The sequence below is a fragment of the Oryza glaberrima genome, chromosome 4, assembly GCF_000147395.1.
Source record: "Oryza glaberrima chromosome 4, OglaRS2, whole genome shotgun sequence".
Classification (NCBI taxonomy): Eukaryota; Viridiplantae; Streptophyta; class Magnoliopsida; order Poales; family Poaceae; genus Oryza; species Oryza glaberrima.
The window spans coordinates 29,248,894-29,271,592 of NC_068329.1; the positions used below are offsets into that span (position 1 = coordinate 29,248,894).

Consider the following 22,699-nt stretch of genomic DNA (forward strand, 5'->3'; position numbering starts at 1 on the left):
ATAAATCATATCTCTGCTACTGTAAAAATGGAGTCATTCTCTTTCCACGTTTTTTCCTACACGTAGTAAGTCTGTTCTGTTTTTATACTTCCTCCATCCTATAATGTAACAATCTAGTATGGGATAAGACCTTATCCTAATACAATGTATCTAGACATGTCCTAGGTTGGGTCTCAGATTACTAAATAAATTTTGTGACAGAGATAGTAGCTATTTAATCTCATGTTTCTCAATTACTCTATCTAATTATATAGACTTGCTCGTTAAAACCTGGGTACGTGGTACCGAGGTTGAGCTACCGTTTATACTACTACGATGGTGCATCCCGAATAGCAAGAGTACACGTGACAGTCCATCCGGGCGGTGCTGCGGCGGAGCCCGGGCGCCCACAGACCCAAAGCTAGGACGGACGAACGGTAAAGCGAAGAAGCAAAGCAAAGGCCCCGTCCCTCCCTGGCTGCAGTGTAGTGTAGTGCAGTGCAGACCAAGGTAAGGGCAAGGGCGGCCCCTCCCCCCCTCGTGCCGCCACCAAAAGGAGAAGACGCGAGAAGACAAGCAATCGAATCGAATCCAAGCGCGAAAACCCACGGCCGCCCCCCTCCCCCGATCAGGGTCCCCCGTTCGGTCGGCTAAGGTTTGCTACTAAAAACATGTGTAATTTTTTGCCCCTCTGCTTACGGAGAAACACGCGATGACGCCGCGCTTTTATAACCGCGCGTCCACCACGATTCCCCCTTTACTACGTTCTCTCCATTCCATCTCCCCCCAATCGCTCGGGCGCAATGCGCAGCAGCAGCAGCAAGGCCACACCCACACCCACACCCACACCCACAACCTCCCCTGCTTTTCGCGTCCTCTGCTCTCCTCCTAGGTTAGCAGCGGCTTTGCCAACGAGATAGATAGGCAAAAGAGAAAGTACTTGCATAGCCCAACAAGGCAACAGCTGCTGCTACCCTCTCTCTTTCTTTTCTCTGCTTCTCCTTGCTCTCTCTCTCTCTCTCTCTCTCTCTTCTCTTCCTTTTTTTCTTTCTATCTCCTGCAGTGCCAAGAGTCCAAGACCCAACAAGGGGGAGGACGGAGGAGGCGAGGCAGAGGCATCTCACCGAAGGGGGAAGGGCGACGCCATGTGGGACCTCAATGACTCGCCGGCGGCCGAGGCCGCGCCGCCGCCGCTGTCGCCGTCCGCCGACGACTCCGGCGCCTCCTCGTCCTCGGCCGCCGCCGTCGTCGAGATACCCGACGACGCCGACGACGACTCGGCCGCTGTGGTTGTCGTCACGCGCCAGTTCTTCCCTCCGGCCGTCCCGGGCGGCGGCGGCGACCCCGCCCCCGGGAACGCGCGCGCCGGGTGGCTCCGCCTGGCCGGAGCCGCCCCGCCGGTCGCTGCAACGGGGCCGGCGGCGTCGGCGGCGGTGTCCAAGAAGAGCCGGCGCGGGCCGCGGTCGCGCAGCTCGCAGTACCGCGGCGTCACGTTCTACCGCCGCACCGGGCGATGGGAATCGCACATATGGTAAGCATCCTCGTCCCCTCCTGCTCGTTCTTTCCATTTTCGAGAGCTCAACGAAGGAGGAAGAAGGAGAGAGAGAGAGGCAAAGGGGAGCAAAAGAAGAGCAGCATGGACGGGTTTGGTATTGGATTCGTCTTGTTTTGGGCATTTCTTGCTTCTGCTCCTTTTACCTTTCATAGCAACATCTTATCAAGTTATTCTTGCCATACTCTCTCCTCTCTCTCTCTCTCTTCTCTTCTCTCATCACTCACCATCTTCTTGTCTTCTCTCTCTCCTCTCATCCTTTTGTGCAATGCAGGGATTGTGGCAAGCAGGTCTATTTGGGTAAGTTTCATTCATGTCCATCTTGTCCATACCCCCCATACTTGGGAACTGCTACAAGCGGCCTCCACGATTGGCTCGCCAATTGGAGCCGTTTTTTCTCTATCGGCGCGGTTTCGATTCCTCACAATGGCTGCCTTTGTGACGACTGAATTTGCAGGCGGATTTGACACTGCTCATGCGGCGGCTCGGTAGGTTGGACTCAATTCCTCGTCTTCCAATCGCTGACTTCTATTCCCTGCTCGCCCAATCGAATCCGGCGCTGTCAAAATTCTAATCTTTTTTGTTATGTTCATTTCCCAATCGCAGGGCGTACGATCGGGCGGCGATCAAGTTCCGCGGCGTGGAGGCCGACATCAATTTCAGCTTGGAGGATTACGAGGATGACCTGAAGCAGGTGAGAGCGCGATCGATTATTATTACATGAACTTTCCTTTCTTTTCATGAGTCGCCACGGTTTCGTTAGATCATACTACTATTACTGTAGCTGCAAGATTAACGGGATCATTGCAGATGAGCAACCTGACCAAGGAGGAGTTCGTCCACGTGCTCCGGCGGCAGAGCACGGGGTTCCCCCGGGGAAGCTCCAAGTACAGGGGCGTGACGCTCCACAAGTGCGGGAGATGGGAGGCTCGGATGGGCCAATTCCTCGGCAAGAAGTATGTCCTAATCGATCACCGTTTCTTCCTCTTTCGTTCGATCGTTCGTTCTTGGGCAATCTCCCGTAAATCATCTTGTGGGTTTTTGGTGCACTGCAGGTACGTCTACTTGGGGCTGTTCGACACCGAGGAGGAAGCTGCCAGGTAAAATTATTGGGCCGCACTGTGCGCGCGCGCGGCCATTGTTGTTGAATGTCGAGTGTGGCTGCTGCGCCGTTTGCGAGTTTACGCTTCTGGGTTAGATGGGCGAGCGGTGATGGTGATTGATGTTTCTTGTCTCTTGGCCACAGGGCGTACGACCGCGCTGCCATCAAGTGCAATGGCAAGGATGCGGTGACGAACTTCGATCCAAGCATTTACGCCGGGGAGTTCGAGCCGCCGGGTGGGTGTGTCATGTGTGCGCTTACTGCTCATGGCTAGGCTGTTCGTTTGTGAGTTGTGACTGCTCATCCGGACAAAATCTGTCACTGTTTTGCAGCAGCGGCCACGGGTGATGCCGCCGAGCACAACCTGGACCTCTCGCTTGGGAGCTCGGCGGGCTCCAAGAGGGGCAACGTTGACGGTGGCGGGGACGACGAGATCACCGGCGGCGGTGGCGGTGGCGCGGGCTCCGACCAGCGCGTCCCTATGGCGTTCGACCTTGACTGGCAAACGGCGGCGGCGAGGAGCACCAAAGCTAAGGTAAAAAAAGAATGGGGACTTTGCTTTCCGCATCAGCCGATTGTCTTCTCATCACGTAATAAAAAGGCTTAAAAATTCCTCGTTTTCTTGTCTAGTTCGACCAGAACTCGAACCATCCCCAGATGCCTCCGGTCCTGCAGGTCACCCACCTGCCATTCAGTCCCAGGCATCATCACCAAGTGGGTAGCTCACTATACAACTCCACTCCACTTCGCTCCATTTGCTGCTGAATTTCTCGCGTTTGGTTTCACCGGTATCCGTGAGCTGATGAATTCTTGATGTCTGTGCTGCTAGTTCTTGAGCAATGGTGATCCGGGGACAGCGGGAGGCCTGTCACTGACGATCGGCGCAGGCATGGCCGGGCACTGGCCTCCCCAGCAGCAGCAGGGGTGGGGCAACGCCGGCGGCATGAGCTGGCCGCTGCCGCCGCACCCGCCGCCGCCGCCGACCAACGCCGCGGCCGCCGCAACAGCTACAGCAGCTGCAGCATCATCACGATTCCCTCCCTACATTGCGACGCAAGCCTCAACCTGGCTGCAGAAGAACGGGTTCCATTCCCTGACCCGGCCCACCTAAGATGATCAAAGATTTAAAATTCAAGATCGCTGCATTCATCGTCTCCTCGTCGATCGATCATGGCAAAGATCGATGGAGAGAGAGAGAGGTGTGTGTCACTGACGCAGGGAAAAACTCAATGCAGATTTACCAGCAAGAACAAGAGCTGGATGCTATTCTTTTGCTCTACCTTTTTTTTTTCTCTCTTTCTTCTTCTCTGTTTCTTGATTGGGCGAGCGAGAATGAGATGGATCTGATCATGAATGGGACACAAGTGGGCATGTAAATGAGGAGCTCCCTAGAAGGCGAGAGAGATTGGCCAAGCGTCGCCTCAAGCAGTGTAGGAGTATCTATCTTTTGCCGTTTCGCTCGCTTTCTTTCCTTCTTTTCTTTCACCATGGCCAACAACGATGACTCTGGGTGTCAACATCACAGCTCATTTTGTTCGGTCTCATGTTGCATCATTCACTGCATGATGACCATGATTCGGGAAAATTTGCTCCATGCACCTCCGCTTGGCCGACAACACTTGCCCTCTAGTAAGCATCCTTAAACACCCACGGTTTCTACTACTCATCGCTTTATAAATCCTACGGAGTGCTAGCTTTACGCTACTACTACTGTCATGTAATCTATCATCATCAAAAGAGACGATCAGATTAACATATATGTCAACTATTTAAGCTTTGGCTCTTTGCTTTCCAAGAAACGTAACTGCCGAGATGTGGAGCATATAGAAGTATTCGTCCTTCTAGATGTTGGTACTAAAGTAATGTTCTTTCTTTTCTCCCTCTAAGAAGAGATGTTTTATGGTGCTTGGTCTTCTAAATTAAAAAAGACATACGACTGCGTTTGGTATCCTATACCAACAGGAATCAGATATGTGGGCCCTATCTGCAATGCAAGAAAAGAAAAATCGAACTGTTCCTTGCAGAATCTTCCTAATAATCTCTTAATTTCATAGTGTTGGGTTACTTGCACACATATCTAACATCTCGAAGACAAGTAGACAACCAACAGTCATCTGGACTTGTTGGAATTGAATTCAAAGCGTGATTAAATAGCAATCTTCCAAAAAGAAAAAAAAATGAATCAATGTATATAGACCCACCACGTACGGTTGTGCTTGATCATTTGATAAGGTACGGATCTTTAGGTTGCTGTTGCTTGTTGCGAAAACAAAAATGTTATCATGAGATTTCCCGAATAGAAAAGAGAAAAAGAGGAATAAGCAGATGCATGTATCTCTTTTCCGCTCGCTTTTTTATATCCTTGGAGATGCTTTAAAATGTGTTGCCTATGCACCTCCCTGAAAAAGAAGAGAAGAGAATAGTGCCGGGGCATAGATGCAAGTGGGCGTAACATTTTGCTAGAGAAAGGGGATTCCTTGTTTCTAATTTGGGCATTGCAATAATTGAATGTGTGTGGGGCGAGATGAGAGAGAGAGTGAAGTGCAGTGCAGTGCAGTGCAGGGTAGCATCAGCAGCAACCGGGCATCAAGCAAGGCAAGCATGTGTATGTATGCGACTGGTTCACAAAAGCGAGCTGGGCCAGCCACTGGCTGGGCCATGACCATGAGAGCCAACCTCTCGCGGTAAAAAACAAGTTAGTGTGGTCTCATCCGATGCCGTGTCGCTCTCCTCGGCTCTCCGAATCAGTTCGCCCCCTGGAGCTAAGCTTTACCTTAGCTGCCTCTCACCGGCAACCAACCAGGCGAGCGCATTGGGCGTTTTCAGTCTAACAGACTACAATCCAGCTGCAAACATATTTTAAAAAGATAAATCAGGAGAGAGAAGAGCAGCGGGCTACAGATTTATAGCCAGCTGTAGCACGGACTCCAAAACACAGTGTGTCTATGACAGGTGGGACTAGGTATTAATAGTGTAGTGTGTAACTATTATATGAATGAGCTATTAAATTGGCTATAAATGAATTGGAGCTAGTAGTTGGCTACACTATTGAACTTGCTCTTATTGCTAGCACCAGATCTCATCAGTCATCAGACGCTTGGTCACTTTCACCTCACTTCGTCCACCTGTTCCTCGTTCAGGACTTGGTCCTGGTTTTTATCGTTCGCAGTGGATGGGCAGGAAAGAGCTTGTCAGAAATCGTTTTGGTGTTCGTTCTAGATTTCGCTTGTGTGTATTGATGAACAGGGGTGCCTCCTGATGGATCCCTTGAGTTTCCGTGCCGTGTGCATGTTTGTGGCAATCTATGAAAAAAAATGCAATGCGATCGAGCGGTGGTTCAGCCGATTGCTAGCATCAGATATATGACAAGGACAAGGCAGGATTAATTGGCTGCGTGTTCAGCATCATTCTTAGTAAGTAGGGACGTAGTACGTCTAACCGAAGCAACAATCAGGACTAGTCGTCGTGACTTGTTCGCAAGTGTCTTGTAGCTTTTCTTGTGTAAGCTTTGCTAGGGGCCAGCTCGCGAGGGTGCCATGCACATGCGTTCTATGCATTTCTACTAGCCACTATAACTGTTGTGCAATAGCAGGGGGAAAGAAAATTTTCCTCTTGTCCCCTTGCGACTCGCGGACCTGGGTCTGCATGCAGCTAGAAAACGATCGATGGCATATGCATCATGCAGGCTCTCAATTAATATGTGTGGCTACAAGAAATAATCTGCGCAAATGGTATTGAACTCTTGATATATCCGCGAAGAAACTCCTGTACTATATCACATTTAGGCCCACATGATCCATGAGCTTATCCTCACTAAGCTCATGACAAAAAACGGCATGCATACCATACAGGCAACTAAATCTCTCTTCATCAATGGCCGTTGCAAGTGGTTTCCTTGCACGGTCGATCGAGTAAAAGGATAAGTGCCACAATGGATACGTCTCGGCCGGCAAGGCGTGGCCGCGTGGGGTCTCGGCGCGGGCGGCCGTACTCGGTTTCACGGGACGAAACTAGCTGAAACCACCCGATGGCGCGCGCGCGCGAGCGCGTACGTACGAGCGTGAGACCCCACGACGCGCGCGCGGGGCGTCGCTAGCGAGTAGCGAGACATGAGCAGCTGCGAGTGCGCGCACTGTGCGCGCGCGGCTGCAGGCCCTCCTCTCCCCGGCAAAAATGCCCCCCTCGGGCCGCATGATCGATGCTTCCACTCGACGGCCCGGGCGCTCTCGGCATCCCCTGCTGCGTGGAACTGTGCAACGTAGGGCCCCAGCGTGCCGGCCACCGGAAATATCAAGCGAGCGCGGAGCTGATCGATCGACTCGTACGTCAGCTGCTGAAGCACACGCACGAGACCAGCATGCAACGACGGGTCGACGTGCGTGCTACATGGACGAAGGAAAAAGGTAAGCACAAAGGTGCGGAGACCGGGAAGCACGCACGCACGCACAGGGCAGCGTTACACGCATCGGCTCATCGCTACATTGCAGCTAGCTATCTAGGCCAATACATGCAGCCACGGCCGGTAGCTTAGGTACCACTACTAGCTAGATTCACTTTTTGCCGGTAGAATAGTCGGGAGTAGTAGTGGTGGATTTCCCTGGAGGGAAGGAGAGAGGAGGAAGGAAGGGAAGGAAGGACGGCCGGTCGGTCGGTGGCTCGCGTCGTCGGTCCTGTTCACGGCCTGCCCCGACCTTCCCCAAAGGGAAAGTGGGCACCGACGCGCAGCTATTCACCAGCAAAAGCCGCTCCCGATCGATCGATTGGTCGCATTGTATATCGTATTCTTTTTTTTCTGCCGCGCCCCCGCCCGTCCGGTCCAGATCTGGCGCCAGTGCGCGATGGCGACGTGAGACTGGCTCCGCACGGACGCCACCACCACCACCTCTCTCGCGCGTCGCGCTGTCTCACTGGCTACGACGAGTAGTACTACGTACTGCTGCTACGACCTAGCATGCGCTCCGATGCTCTTCCCATCCGTCTATCGCCCATCGCCCGCGACGCGCCACCGTCTCGTGTCGTGTTGTGTGTTGCCTCGATCGAATTGGTGTTGCTTGCTTGGCCCGGCAGGCAGTCGACGAGCAGGGGTTAAAACGGAACTGCTGATGAAACAGAATTTCCACGAAAATCAGCTGAAGTTTGGACGTTTTGATACGAGTTTAGGACGGCTTGCTGTACTGGAGTAGTTAGTAGTGCTACCTAGCTATAGGTAAATGGAAATCTTGCAGAAATTGACTTCCACTTCACGGATAGTGGAGGAAGTACACACGCTGTACCCGCATGCCTAATTCGTTTCCATCCAATGACCTGTTATGACGCCGTATCTATATGATGTATAGTACTCTTGAGCCATAATCAATAATGCCAAGTATAATTGTCCGAGCAAGCCCCCTTGAAATTGTGGTTCCAGGCCGGCCGGGCGGCACTAATCTCCTGTAGAACCGTCGTGCAAGCTTAGACTTTGGCACCACCGACGATCGAAGAACTTGTCTTTAGCACGGGCACAAGTGCGCGTGAGATGACCCTGAGGCGTACATGGGCGACTTGTGTGAGCTGTGAAGCCGACGGCATAATCAACACACCGATTGTAATGACGCAAGAATGGGACGTGTGTCGTTCCAAGCCGCCGCCGCCGCCGCCGCTTCACGGATGAACTCATTTTTCTGGGGCGTATACATATGATCGGCACAGCACGCGTGCATACGGCCCGTGCATCACTTGGATTACGTACTCACCGTCTCACCGATCGACGGCGGTTGATGCGGACCGATCGGTTGTTTACTTGTTCGGCTCCGCGCGCGCGGCATCACGCGTACGACAGGCGGAGACGCCGCCACCGAGGAGATCGTCGTCGCGGCGGCACGGGCACGGAGCCCACCCGCAACGCGCGACGCGGCGGTCGGCGACCCATGCGCGCCCGCGCGATTGGCCCATCAAACCCGGGACAGGGCCGCAATTGCAGCATGGGGCGAGCGATGAGGACACGTGACTCCACGGATGAGGCGGGATGGACCGGTGGACCCAAAAGTCTACTTAGCTTGGTTTGGCTATGGGCTGGTGGTCCAGCAGATTGGCACCGGGCCAGCCTGCATGGACTGGACCTGGATGTTCAGCTCAGCCTTTTACTCGAAGTAAATTCTTCTTCTCTTCTCAACGGGTTACTTTTCTTCACATTTTGCTTCAGAGAAAAGGCTTGTCCGTGGTACTGCACTGCGCTGCATGGAACCCCACTTGTCACCTCTGCGATCTGTCCAACGACCGTTACAGCAGACTGTCAAATTAGCGTTTGACTGCATCTGCGTGGAGCAAATCGTTGAAGTAATCAGCCACTGAGACACTGACCGATCCATTTCACAGATCTGTTGGCTTGTGGACTGTGAATTAAGATTGATGCCACTGACTGGTATATGACGCTAAATTTATCGTGCAGCAAATATGTGTCGCTTTAGGAACATAGCTGGCAATCTTTCCTCCTGGCGGTGCGCAAGACAGCCCGACAGATGGATTGATGAACCGATGTCACACTAGCTTGAGGTGTACACTTCCAACGTAAGTATCACAAACAAGTTGTCCGTACTTTCAATCCGCTGGCCCTTGATTCATGCATCAAACCATTAATACATGTGATAAGTGCCAATCATTTAGGTGGGTAAACCACACAAACGTTCTAAGCTGACGGTGGTCGATGCCACTGATGCACGCCCTCCTTATGGGCCACTGCTGCAGGTCCTATCCACTCTCAGGTTAGTTATCCAATATCCATGTAATTAATCACTAAGCAAACCATTGTAGTAGCGGTAGTACTATATGTGCCAACAACTAGTATTCTTCTGTCATCACTGATCCCTTCTCTACACTATTGATGAATGTGCTCACGAAAATCATTTTGTACTGTGGCAAGCTGGCAATGAACTCTCCTGGACAAAAAACAGGTAATTATTGTCATAACTTGCTGGAATCACAAGATACTCCTGTACTTATGGGGACAACAGGAGCAGTAATTTAATGGGGAGTGCAATGCTGCTATTGCACTCCATTCTACTCTTGTCCAACGGCACCGCCGACACTTAAAAGCCCCAAACTTAGGCAAACACTCTCGAGCTAAAACGACTTTTCATCACAGCATCACAGGATTCACCGCGCATACGGATAGCTAAAATCCGAGAAAGGGCTAAATTTGAGCCCCGGGTCCACAGGCCAGTGAGCCAATACGCGGCATCAGTATCCGCTGGTACATGTGTCATTGCAAGGATCTACTAAGAAAAAAATTACGGAGTGAGACCCCAGCGGTTGCCCCACGGGAAAAGCTGAACGATCGCTTTGTTCTTATACCCGTGTCACCTTTTTCTCCCTTCCATCCACCTTTGTGTCCTTGTCTTCATCTCCCTCCTCCATAGGATGCCGTCACAGGCTCACAGTGAGGCAGCGGCAGTTCATTCTTGGTGAGCTGCAGCAGAGCCACCACCTGTTGTCACTGGAGGTCAGTTCAGTTCAGCTCACTCACCTCACCTCACTCACCTCACCTCACTGGCTACTAGTGCCTTTTCTTGAGTTCTTGAAAATCTTGCTTCCTTCTATTTTACTCTTGCCCTTTTGGATCCTTTGTCAATGTGCGGTGTGAGCACACTCCATCTTCTTCTTTGTTTGCTGGCTGGGAAAACGATGGGGAAATCTAGAGCTTGGGCTAAGGACCTAATGGGTTTGGAGCTAGTTAGATGGTGATGTTTTTGGCTTAATTGCTTAACTACACACTAACATGCATGCCGATTGCAGAAGCCGCTCTTGCTAAACTGCTGGTGCTCTTAGGGATCCTGTCTTCTTGTTTCACCGTGGAGCCCTTTTGGGGTTTTCGCCATCAGTTCTAGCTGATGTACCATTTTCACTTCCTGCTGCGCAGAAGGAAGCTTATTTTGAGTTAATATTTCTAGTGGGTTTAGAGTTAGACTTCTGAGCTCTGACTGCTTGTTTCTGTAGCTTTCTTTTCTCTCATCTTCTTCTCTTGCCCTCCTTGTGAATTGTATATTTGTCTAGATTTAGATGCAATCAATTTGCATAAATACTGTCTAAATAGATATTGTGAGGTTGGGCCTCACTCCAGTTAGCAATAAAACTTCGTTCAGAGGTTTTAAGGTTTACTACTATATTCGAGTTGTCCAAAATAGTAAATGCCATCAAAATAGTAGGCCCTAAAGATTGTCGAGACAAAGAAGAAGCATTTCGTTTTTAGAGGTGTTTAAGTACTTCAGTTCTTTTGACTTCTGAGAGGACGTACCTGAGTCACATAAATGCCTTTGTACCGGCTGGTTTTAATTGCATCGGTTGGTGACGCTTCTGGATCAAAGTGATAGGTTCAATGTCAATGGGCTTCCACTATTGGAGCTGACACAAGCTAAAAGTTGACGGGCAATTCTGTCAAAATTTGTTTTAAGAAACTCTATAGCTGTATTTTGCCAAAAACTTTACCTTTTGAAGTGGTAGGTACAACGAGAGTGGAACAGAACAAGCTTCACTATATCCTTTACTTTCTTTTCTGAGCTGAGCATCGCTTTCTGCATTGAAAGGAAAATGATATTATGGTTAGCTGATGAAGAAACTTATTAATTATGAATAGTAGATTAGATAGTGGTCAATTTCTATTAAGATGGCAGATAATTAACAGTACTTTACTTCTGAACAATCATTGGTTAACAAAATACTTGCTGAGCTGGCGTACGCCAGCCAAAGTTTTTATTAAGCTTAGAAAGTGTTCAAAGGGATTTCTTTGTTTTAGTCCACGAGTCCAAATTCTTGTATTTTTCAACCTTGTCTCATGGAATAAAAAACTAACGTGTATACGATATAATTATATGAATTTAACTGGGATAAAATACAACTTGCTGTCAGATTATGTTAGCTTGGGATAGTTTTGCAAAGATGACTTGATACACACAATTTCAGTTTCTTAATAGAATAGCACCCAAGGAAATGTTCTGTCTGTATCCACCTTTTGTACAATTTGGTGGGAATATATCTTACTAACATTTATATTTCTTATTAATTTCTAGGGAGTTTAGAACGGCGTTGAATATTGATAGATATTTAGCATCTCACTAATGGATAATAAAACATGGCTTTGGAGAAAAAAATCCTCAGAAAGGACAATTTCAACGAAGAACAAAGCCAATATATCAGAGAGGGAACAGGAGGTACATCACTTATCTCTTTAACATTATTAAGAAGCCTTATGAATTATGATATGTTCCTATCTGGATTTTCAACTTTTCCTTCCCTGCAGAAAGAGAAGATTGCACGGTTAGAGAGATCCTTGCAATGCTTAAATGAACAGATTTCATTTGCTCAAGCTGAATGCGTGGAGAAGGATGCTATTTTAGCTAAGCAAGCAAAAGTGGCGGAAGAAGCAATATTAGGTAAAACTCCATTCACTTTTCGCTAACTGATACATGTTCTTGTTTCAAAACTAGTTAAGCACATGATTTTTCCATCCTAGAAGAGAAATGGACAGCTGCAAGTATGCAGATACAATGGCAATTAAAGTTCTGCAATTCTTTTTTTCTGCAATTCATGTTATTGGTTTACAACTATTCTAGGTTGGGAGAAAGCTGAAGGTGAAGCAATAGCTATTAAGACACAACTTGATGATACTCTAGATCAGAAAGCCGCAATTGAGCAAAGGATTTGCCATCTTGATGAGGCTCTAAATGTTGCCATGGTAGAGAGGGAGTTATTGATAAAGGACACTGCTAAACTGATTTCTCATGAGCAAGTTAAAGTTGAGAGGCTGGAAGGAGATGTAGTAGAGAAAATAAACATAATTGCTAGCTTGGATGCCAAGAATAGGAAACTTTCTGAAATGCTCTCAATGAAAGAGAAAATGATCTCAGAGTTAACTGAAGCAAAGGGTGTGATAGAGTCAAATTTCAAGAACCTTGAGGTAAAACTAGAGTCAGCGGACAAATTGAATTCTTCTCTTAGATATGAGGTTTGCATGCTGCAGAAGCAACTTGATATTCGAAGTGAGGAAAGGAAATTTAACCTGAAATCTGCTGATGCTGCACATAAACAACATCTTGAGAATGTAAAAAAGATTACAAAACTTGAAGCAGAATGCCAGAGATTGCGTTCAATGGTACGTAAAAGGCTACCAGGCCCTGCTGCCATTGCTAAAATGAGAAATGAAGTTGAAACACTGGGTAACAATGCAGTAATAACAAGGACGAGAAGGTTCAATTCTACAACATCATTCAACTCAGGCAATCTAGTGCAGAACTCCTATGATGCATCACATGAAAGTTCTTCATTGCTTGCAAGGCTGCATGCGATGGAAGACGAAAATAAGACTATGAAGGAATCTCTTTCTAGTAAGGATGGTGAGCTCCAGTATTCGCGGACCATGCTTGCTCGCACAACCTCTAAACTTTCCCAAGTTGAAGCTCAGCTTGAGGAGTTATCAAGAGGTCGGGTTGCAACAGATTTAGTAAAATGCAGTCCTACAGTGGTCGAGAACCCTCTATCATCAATCTCCGAGGACGGTTGCAATGAAGATAATGTCAGCTGTTCAAGCTCATGGGCGTCTGCCTTGATTTCTGAACTGGAACACTTCAAGAAGGGGAAGCTGACTACACCCTCTTGTAAGAGTACCGGAGTATCAGACTTGAGTTTCATGGACGACTTTGAAGAGATAGAAAAGTTAGCATTGGCATGTGATGCGAAACCTACAGAATCGTATGATTCAAGGAGGGAGTCTAGAGAATCATCAGGGAAAGAGCTAGTAACAGTTGATGGTCCTATTGAAACATCTGACCAACTCCGTCAGCACAAGATTGAGAAGGCAGTCCTGAAGTTGATAGAACTTATTGAGGGTGTTGTCCAGAGATTATCAAAAGATTATAGTAGCACTGTTGTGCTCTCTGGTGGCAGTGAGGGCGACTGCTCTAACACATTGACTGGCTACGTTGCACGTGCATTCCTGTGGAAAACGTCTGAACTTACTTCTGTACTACAAAATTTCGTCCTTGGGTGTAACGAGCTTTTGTATGGGAGTACAGATGTTGAAAGATTTGTGCTTGAAATCAATATCACACTAGACTGGATAATCAGCCACTGCTTTTCACTCCAAGATGTATCAGACATGAGGGAGACTATCATAAAGAACTTGGAGATAAATAGCAGTTCCGGACTAGAAGTTGTTCCAGTAATTAAGCACACCGGAATCCAAACAACAGATGGCATGTGTGAACCCAGGACGCCTAACAAGATGCAGATGGCGATAGTATCCGTATCAAGCTTAATGGATATTGGATATAAAGCTGATGATGACTCAGAAATTTTCAGGAATAAAATACCAGTCTCTAAATGTGAGGAATCAGAAGGAAAAGCTTCAAGCCTGCGAGCAGAGCTTAATGCATTGAAAGAAACAGGAAAAATGATGGCACATGGTGTCGATGGTGAATCAACAATCAATGAACTTGGGAAACCATCCAACTCTGACATAAACAAGGGCAATCAACACGGAGTGTCTTCTCTTGAATCCAAGCCTCAGCTAGAACGGTAATTCTTTCAGTTATTTATTTTTCATCATTTAGCCTTCATAGTATTATGCCTAATGCAGTTATTTCTAAACAGTTTCCCTGCTAAAGAAGGTCCAAAATGTGTTTCTAGGAATGAAGATCAGCATGTACAGATGGTAAGATCCACATTATTTTACTTCTTGACTTTGTTAGTTTGTTATTCTGGAACTTGCCTTTGTACTTTGCAATGTATTAGGTATTTCATTTGGAGAATGTGTTACATATTTGTGCTTTGTATCTGCAAGTAATTTGCTCCACCGATGATAATCCTGTCTGTAATATATAGCATTGCTTTTGTTCTTGTAATACAAATTGCAGGCAAGCTCAAATAAAGAGCAGTCAGTCTTGCTTAATATGTTTTTTGTTTCTTTAATTTTGAGTCAAGTTGAATAGGACGTGATATAAATTTATTACCATTTAGTAGTGCTACAATTTTTTTTATTACCCATTCACTCTGTTTCTGTTATCTGTCTTTTTTTTATTTTGTCTGGTTTTTTTGGGGGTAATACTTTTATGAGCCCCGCGAAAAAGTATTACCTTGATTATATTTTTTTTTTACAACTCAATCAACTTTCCCCATTGTGTCTACAGCAGCTGGAGATCTCAACAGCATCAGAGAAGCTTATCGAGTGTCAGGAGACAATCCTAAACCTGGGAAAGCAACTGAAAGCACTTGCATCTCCAAAGGATGCGATCCTTTTCGACAAAGTGGTTCATACAAAAATTCAGTCTGAGCGAAAACCCCGGTCTCAGTCGCTAAACGAGATGCTAGCCATGGATGATGGAGGATTCGATTACCTCAGCTCCCCCAAAACCAAGGAGATCATATGCGCGGAACTAAGATCGCGACATGAAAGAAGTTGCTCTGTCGACAACGGAGGCGATGATTCAGTAACATGCAGTTCCCACCCAATGCCGGTGGCACCACCAAAGAGGCCCTACGATGTGAATGGAACTTGCAAGGATGAGGCTGCTCTCAAGGTAGTAGCACTTATGCCGAGCAAGCAGAAGGGGAACACCAACTTGCTGAAAAGGATTCTGGCAGGAAGGAGAAAGGAAGCCATGACCAAGCCAAATGTCGTTGCGACTGCTTAGCCTCCATGGATGATAGATTGCCCCTTCTCCGGTGTAAATTAAGTGTGGCCGTGGATGATGGATTGCCCTCTTCAGGTGTAAATTAAGTGTGGCCGATTGGCACTTGAGCTGTGTCGTTTTGATCACGTTGGTTGTAAGAACTAAGAACAGTGCAATGTATATGTAACATGCGGTATGTATTAGCGTGATTTGCAATGTTTCCGCAACCATTACATTGTTGCTTGAGCTTATGAATCTATCTCTGCTTTGGTTTACCGTGCAAGTGAACAGAAAACTCTAATTCTAGTTATGATAGATCTCTGGAAGACGGCTGGTTTATCGGCGTGTGTTTTTATGCCTATCCTGGCGTTTCTGCAGTGGGATCCCACCCAGAGGAGGATCAGCAGTAGCAGCATTGCCCTAGTTTTGGAGGATTTTGAAAAGTTCTGCACCGATACGGGGAGAGAAATTCAGGGTTTCAGAGACTGACCTAGTGACCTCTCATCTTGATCGTGTGCTCGGTGTCGCGGACGCGGACGAGCGCGGGGGGGGGGGGGGGGGGGGGGGGGGGGGGGGAGACTCTCCTGGGTCGTCGGCAGTCGCGCGCGCGTGATTCCGCGGTGGTCGGGCGCCGGCCGGGATTTCGTGCGGGCGAGAGGGGCGGGGCGCAGGCGGCGGAGGGGATCGGTTTGGGAGGGAAGGGTTTGGGCGGCGGTGGTGGGCGCCTCAGCGGGGGCGCTCCATGAATCTGGAATTTTTTTGGTTTTTAGATTTTTTTTAAATATTTACAGAAATAATCTATCGGCCAAAAAAATTACAAAAATAGACCCTGCCGCCTACCTCTAGGGCGGCAAGCTGACGTGGCAAACGGGGAAGGAACGGGCGGTGACGGAGGTAGGGTTTTTTTTGCAGGAAAACCCTTGCCGCCCTCTGGTGGGGCGGCAATGGGCCCGAATGCAAAAAAGCCAGTCGGGGCCGGCCATTTTGCAGGCGGCCCCTTGCCGCCCTCTGGCCGGGCGGCAGGCCTCGCTGCCTATAAAAGGCCTGCCGCCCAGCCCCCAGCCCTCATTCCTCCCCCCTCAAATCTAGTGAAAAAAAAAAAGAAGAGAGGGGAGGAGAAGAGAAGAAGGGGCGAAGTCCTGCCGGATTCAGACGCCGATTTCAGGTAATATTCATAGATCCTATATGTGACTATTGAGTTAAATAGTGTGTATTTTTAAAAAAATTGTTTGAATAAATGCATTATATTTTTAGGGTTTTAGTTGTACTAATCTAAAAGTGCGTATTGTAGATATCGGTAACTACGTAGATCTGCTAGTTTGGAATCAGTACATTACCGTTGCATTGGCTTACACAAGACTTTCGTCAATGGCTAGACGCCGGGTCATTGTAGATATCTTGGACGGGCTTCCCATGGAGGGAGTGCCGTAGTTAGCACCCGCCAGTCGCTCTGTTGTTCACGACATTGTCGTTCATAAGCCGCTTTTCTCTGTAAGTATTGCTCAATACTTTCGGATGCGAAATACCAGCGACCTTCTTGTAAACAAGTGGTTAGGTCGAGAACGGGATTTTCTGTATCGACCCACTCGATGTATGCGCAAGCCGTAGTGCGGGTCTGCTGAATAGAGTAGTGTTACGAAGAATAAAGCGATTGCCCATACGGAATGAATAAGCATATGCAGATAATAAAATACCTCATGGTCATAGTTAGGGCACCTAAAAAAGCGCCTTCCTCGAATATCAGGATTCCTCGAAGCCATTAATTGGCATCGATCACCGCATAGGCAGAGAGGACGCTGGCACCAAGGTGGTAGTAGGTATACACAAGGATCGCTACGCCAATTTGGATCCTCAACACCCCGGCGTCTAGCCATTGACGAAAGCCGGTAGGATTTGTAATGAAGCAAGTGGGGAAGGGAGTACTGAATGTGACATGTGCTGGCTTCTAGATACCCTCTTGTGTAAGCCATTTGACGAAAGTCTTGTGTAAGCCAATGTCATGTGCCGTCGGCTTTGCACAAGAGCAATGACATGTGCTGTCAGTTTTGAGAACACACTCCTGCTTCACTCTCTTGCGGTAGATACCCCTACCTGCCTTATCTTAACATAGTATCTCAAACCTGTGTTGTTGGGTACCTTGCACTAGAGCTCGATGTTCTACAGGCCATGTCATTGTTGTTATATGTGTACGATACCTTTCGGCGCATGCACGATACCTTTCGGCGCATGCACGACTACTTTCTGCCGCACCGATGCAGCCTCCTTTATTCGCGTGCGATACGAGTATTTGCCCGCCATTTGGCGCATACGACCAATGTAACTTTCGGCGCCGATCAGGCATATAACTTTCGGCGCCAATCAGGCGTACCCACCATACCCCACCACGTTCATATGTCAGGGGTATCACTCGATTTTTTGCGCCTATATAAGTCGCCTTAACGAGTGAGGCCTCACAATCTTTCAGAACTCAGTCACATTCAGTACTCCCTTCCCTACTTGCTTCATTACAAATCCTACCGGCTTTCGTCAATGGCTAGACGCCAGGGTGTTGAGGATCCAAACTGGCGTAGCGATCCTTGTGTATACCTACTACCACCTTGGTGCCAGCGTCCTCTCTACCTATGCGGTGATCGATGCCAACTAATGGCTTCGAGGAATCCTGATATTCGAGGAAGGCGCTTTTTTAGGTGTCCTAACTATGACCGTGAGGTATTTTATTCTTCGTAACACTACTCTATTCGGCAGACCCGCACTACGGCTTGCGCATACATCGAGTGGGTCGATACAGAAAATCCCATTCTCAACCTAACCACTTGTTTACAAGAAGGTCGCTGGTATTTCACATCCAAAAGTACCGAGCAATACTTACAGAGAAAAGCGGCTTATGAACGACAATGTCGTGAACAACAGAGCGACTGGCGGGTGCTAACTACGGCACTCCCTCCATGGGAAGCCCGTCCAATATGCAGGTGTGGTGATCGTTGTCAGGTTCTTCGTTCCATAAATCCTACAACATTGGGTCGAAGGTTATTTGTTTGTCCAAATATTCTTGACGACGATTTCATGGTAAGAATATTTTGATTACATGAATCCTTATTTTCTCACAACATTTACTAACTTTGCTCGCTTTATATTTATTCTTTCCTCCCAGGAACCACCAAGGAGATGTCAATACAGAGAATGGATAGACACCAGAAGGGTTCTAACTCCACCTAGCCGTGTTGTGCAGCTTGAACTACCAGAGCAATACAGGGTTACTAAAGCGCGGTTTGAGAGAGGAGAGGGATCCTCACGTAGGGGTTAGCTATTATCGGACAACTTGGCATATTGAAATTTCTACTGTCATGCTTTCTTGTCCCATTACTACATCGTCGTTGTGTTCAACTATTGCACTACCTCCCTCCTAGTTCGAATCTAATATCATCTATGTAACCGCAATGGAAATAGTTGTATCATGTTCAAATTGTACTACTATTTCTTCATATTACATAATTCTCCTTGTTTAAGTCCATATAATGTTTCTACGACCGAGACTGCGATAGGCCTATATTAATTATCCGAGTACTAATACGTCGAATAAGGTACAAAATAATACCTCACTTAACATATGAAATTGCGCAACAACCAACTTCAATACATTTTTATAACAATATTAACAAGTTTTACCAATAAATACTTCTTTATTTATTATTAACGTAACATAGAAAAATCTTTTGGCCGTATTTTTTTACATCTAGGTCCCTTGCCGCCCTCTACTGGGGCGGCAAGGGACCCAGATGCAAAAAGTATGGCCGAAAGCTCTTTATGGGCGGCCAAAATTGCAATTAGCCCCTTGCCGCCCTCTGTATGGGCGACAAGGGCCTAATCGCAATTTTGGCCGACGGCGACAGACGGTGCGGTCGACCCACCGTCTGCCACGTCAACTTGCCGCTCACCATTGGGGCGGCAGGGTCTATTTTTTAAATTTTTTTTACCGATAGATTATTTCTGTAAATATTAAAAAAAATCTAAAAACGAAAAAAAATTCGATCAATCTGTTGCGGACTTGCGGAGCGGAGAAAGCGTGGTTGGGCCGTGGAGGCCGGTTTGATTCCTTCTGCTTCGCACGGTCTGAACAGAGAGCTCGGGCCAACAACGGTTTGATACTGGGCCTAACTATGAATCAAGTTCAAAGTTCAATACTGGCCAAGATTTGTTTGGACCTAGTTTAAAGTGCGAGGTGAAAGCTAAGTTCCCTTCAAAAAATGGCACTGCGATGCAAAATTGTTACTAGTATTTAGGCTGTGTTCATTGGTTGAAGTTGGGAAATTCTCCCATATACAAGGAAAACGGAACAATGAATTGACACGTAATTAATTAAGCATTAGTTAAATAAACTTTAAAAATCAATTGATATGATATTTTCAAACAACTTTTTATAAAATAAAAATTTAAAAAACATAATGTTTAGCAGTTCGGGAAATGTGCGTGCAAAAACTGAGGAGAAACGGTCGTAACATGGACAGTAGAAAATATTTTATCCGTTTCAGGTTATAAGACGTTTTAACTTTGGTCAAAGTCAAACTACTTCAAGTTCGACTAAGTTTATGGACTAATATAGTAATATTTATAATACCAAATTAGTTTTATTAACTCAGTAATTGAATATATTTTCATAATAAATTTGTCTTGGGTTGAAAATGTTATTATTTTTTCTATAAACTTAGTTAAACTTGAAGCTAACTTTAACAAAGTCAAAACGTTTTATAACCTGAAACGGATGTAGTATTATGGTAGCCCAGCTGCATTCTTGGCACATATTTTAAAATGCCAATTTTATGATTCTTGGTTAAAATTTTAAATGCAATATAGAAGTTTTGAGAAAGTTTCGTATAATTTAAGTTGAAAGTTTCTTATGTGTTGTAGCAGGGGCTAAACATCGCATCTCCTATTGGACCGAAATACGGTTTCTAACACCCACATGTTATGTTTTAACCCAAGGCAAATACTTCTCGAGCCTTCATGATAGGTGAATAGGAGGCGTTCATGTCATCAGATGCAAAGGTTGGCCAGCCAGGAGAATAGTGTTCGAGCACATTGCAAGAGAAACATGCTATTCGATAAGGGGGAAAGGAAACTTGACGATTACACCAGCGAACGAGAAATATTCCTTAAGAAGATGTCACGGGGGTTGCTTCAACCACTTCTACAAACTGATGCCAATAGTCTTAGGGACCACTCAAGCACATATCTATGTTCTTAACTATTTTAGGGCACATTATAGTAACTTCTCGTGTGTCATTGGGTATGTTTTTAGTTTCATATGTAGAGCTGGAGGCTATATAAGCCGGTCCTATCCTGTAGCGAGACATGGAGCATATTCATATCAATATATCACATCGTATAACAATGATTACATTTTGAGTTCGTGAGTTCGTCTTGTCCTTAGAATAAGTGGGAAAAGGAGTATTATTTTTTTCCTACCCCTGATTCAAGAGGAAAGAAGTATCCGTTGGCAACATAGCTGTGCTAATTAGCAATCGTCGATGCGTTTGAGATACTCGTGAACGGTGAACCGTGATATGCCTCTGCATTACTCAGATGGAATGGAACACAAATAATACTCGGAGAAAATATCAACGATACTGCTCCGATATAACGAGAGTTGCTCCCACACAAAAGAACTTTGTAGTACAGAAGCATGGACGAACCCCATTTCATCACACATGAAGGACCCAAGCCGACCTACCTACAGGCTACAGGCTACATTCTCTGCACAGTAAAAAGGTTACTTCAGCAGCGAGGGGCCCCTGCGCAAGCGAGAGCCAGAGCGGCGGTACACGACAGGACGGGACCTGCCGCTCCTGTGCGACACGGCCCATATGCATCGCATGCATGGGCGCCACCACCTGCATCATCGTCGTCGCCATCGTCGTCGTTTTCCAAGCGCACGTCCATGCGCCCCGAGCCGGCCGGCCAGCCCCTGCCTGCCTCTCCTCTGCTTTGACGAAGAGAAAGGAAAGCCGGCCACGCTGCCCACTGTGGGAGTCTCGGAAAAGAGCGACAAAAGCGGTAGTGCACCGCATTCGCATGCACCATACTCTCTCCCCCACCCCCACACCGCGGCTGGCTGATCACGGCGCGGCCCCCGCGCGCTCCGGTGACTGGACACGGCCGCCGCCCCGGCCCGGGCGCACACCGCACAGGCGGGCGGGGGCCAATGACGCCATGCGGTGCATACGCTGCGACTCGCTGAAGCCTTTGCCTCCCCTGCTCTGCTACTGCTACTGCTGCTAGGCAGCTGCGCGGGATCGTCTTTTGATTTTCTCATCAGGCGGCGTGCAATGCCTTGGCCTCACGCGCGTGTCTTTCTCACACCTTTCGTTCGTTCGCTCGTAGGCGCCACCGTACATCTGATCTCCCGTTCGTTGAGAGAAATTCTGCCCACGAGCGCGCGTGGACGATCCACACCGCGCGCCGTCCGGCCCCTGAGATCGGTCGCTTTTCCGCCCCTTTTTTTCTGGGTATTTTGTTGTTCAAAGAGCACAACATCAGAGCAGAGGAAACTGTTTGCCTAAGCAAGGGCAACTGTTTATCTATAAGCAACGCGTTCCGCGTGTAGCTGATAGCGCGGCCGTACCGTACGCGCATGTGACAAAGTACAACTTGCGAGTTTGCAGGTTTTGCAGCCCTCAATGGTACAAACACAAACACAGGGTATGTATACTTCTGTCAGCCTCACCCTTTGACCACCCGGATGAATGCGGCGACTGCGTGCATTAGAAAATATTACTAATATATACACGAGTATGGATTTTCATCTCTTAAGAAGATATCTTTTTTTTCATATCAACTAAATAATTAAAAAAATTAACAATATAAATTAATATAAAATAAAACACTCCACAGATATGCAAGGCTAAATCCAATTTCTACAACTTGCAACAAAAGGACAAATTATACTGAAAATAATTAACGCACATTTACAATTATATTTGTTATTTTATTACAACATGTAGAAGTTGATTTTGAACTGGCATATTCGTGGAGTGATATATTTCATATTAATCTATATTATCATTTTTTAATATTATTTTTTAAGAACAATCAATTGACTATTAGATGATATGTAATAAACCAATGGATATTCTCTTAAGGGATGAAAGCACTTTTGTATATATACATAGAAATTTAGGTTGGTCAATGTGTCCATCTCCTGCAGTCAAGAAAATTGTTGCCAATTGTATAAACCACATTATCTGTACATAAGGATTAGTTACAGTGATATACTCCTACAGAACTTCATTCAGTACGTCTTTGTTGATATATATACTCCTACAGAACTTCATTCAGTATGTCTTTAGGAGTAGTACGCAGCAACAGTGCCATACAAGCTCTGACACACTCTAAATTATTGTCATAGGAAGCATGTTTTACGCAATTATGAGT

General features: G+C 46.9%; 2 protein-coding genes and 1 long non-coding RNA gene across 6 annotated transcripts; 2 read left to right on the top strand and 1 right to left on the bottom strand.

Moving 5' to 3' along the window:
• The first annotated feature begins 551 nt into the window (after positions 1 to 551).
• Positions 552 to 4,090, top strand: LOC127771154 (APETALA2-like protein 5). Of its 3 annotated transcripts, none has more exons than XM_052296992.1 (10): positions 552 to 1,510; positions 1,806 to 1,831; positions 1,989 to 2,023; positions 2,138 to 2,225; positions 2,342 to 2,487; positions 2,587 to 2,631; positions 2,778 to 2,869; positions 2,966 to 3,168; positions 3,264 to 3,347; positions 3,463 to 4,090. In XM_052296992.1, the coding sequence occupies exons 1-10, from the start codon at positions 1,138 to 1,140 to the stop codon at positions 3,742 to 3,744; spliced, it is 1,374 nt and encodes a 457-aa protein (XP_052152952.1). In that variant the 5' UTR covers positions 552 to 1,137; the 3' UTR covers positions 3,745 to 4,090. The 3 variants fall into 3 exon arrangements, with proteins under 3 accessions (XP_052152952.1, XP_052152951.1, XP_052152950.1); XM_052296991.1 differs by having other exon boundaries at positions 553 to 1,510; positions 1,989 to 2,019; positions 2,969 to 3,168; XM_052296990.1 differs by having other exon boundaries at positions 559 to 1,510; positions 1,989 to 2,019.
• A 6,814-nt stretch (positions 4,091 to 10,904) lies between these two features.
• LOC127770439 (uncharacterized) lies at positions 10,905 to 15,784 on the bottom strand. The gene is made up of 3 exons (XR_008016961.1): positions 15,762 to 15,784; positions 11,094 to 11,898; positions 10,905 to 11,019 (listed from the first exon to the last, which is right to left on the bottom strand). It is a non-coding gene; the product is annotated as an uncharacterized LOC127770439 (long non-coding RNA).
• LOC127770438 (filament-like plant protein 7) lies at positions 11,679 to 15,546 on the top strand. 2 transcript variants are annotated; one of them, XM_052296162.1, is made up of 5 exons: positions 11,679 to 11,815; positions 11,905 to 12,037; positions 12,218 to 14,177; positions 14,253 to 14,313; positions 14,789 to 15,546. In XM_052296162.1, the coding sequence occupies exons 1-5, from the start codon at positions 11,723 to 11,725 to the stop codon at positions 15,290 to 15,292; spliced, it is 2,751 nt and encodes a 916-aa protein (XP_052152122.1). In that variant the 5' UTR covers positions 11,679 to 11,722; the 3' UTR covers positions 15,293 to 15,546. The 2 variants fall into 2 exon arrangements, with proteins under 2 accessions (XP_052152122.1, XP_052152123.1); XM_052296163.1 differs by having other exon boundaries at positions 14,792 to 15,546.
• Positions 15,785 to 22,699: the final 6,915 nt, after the last annotated feature.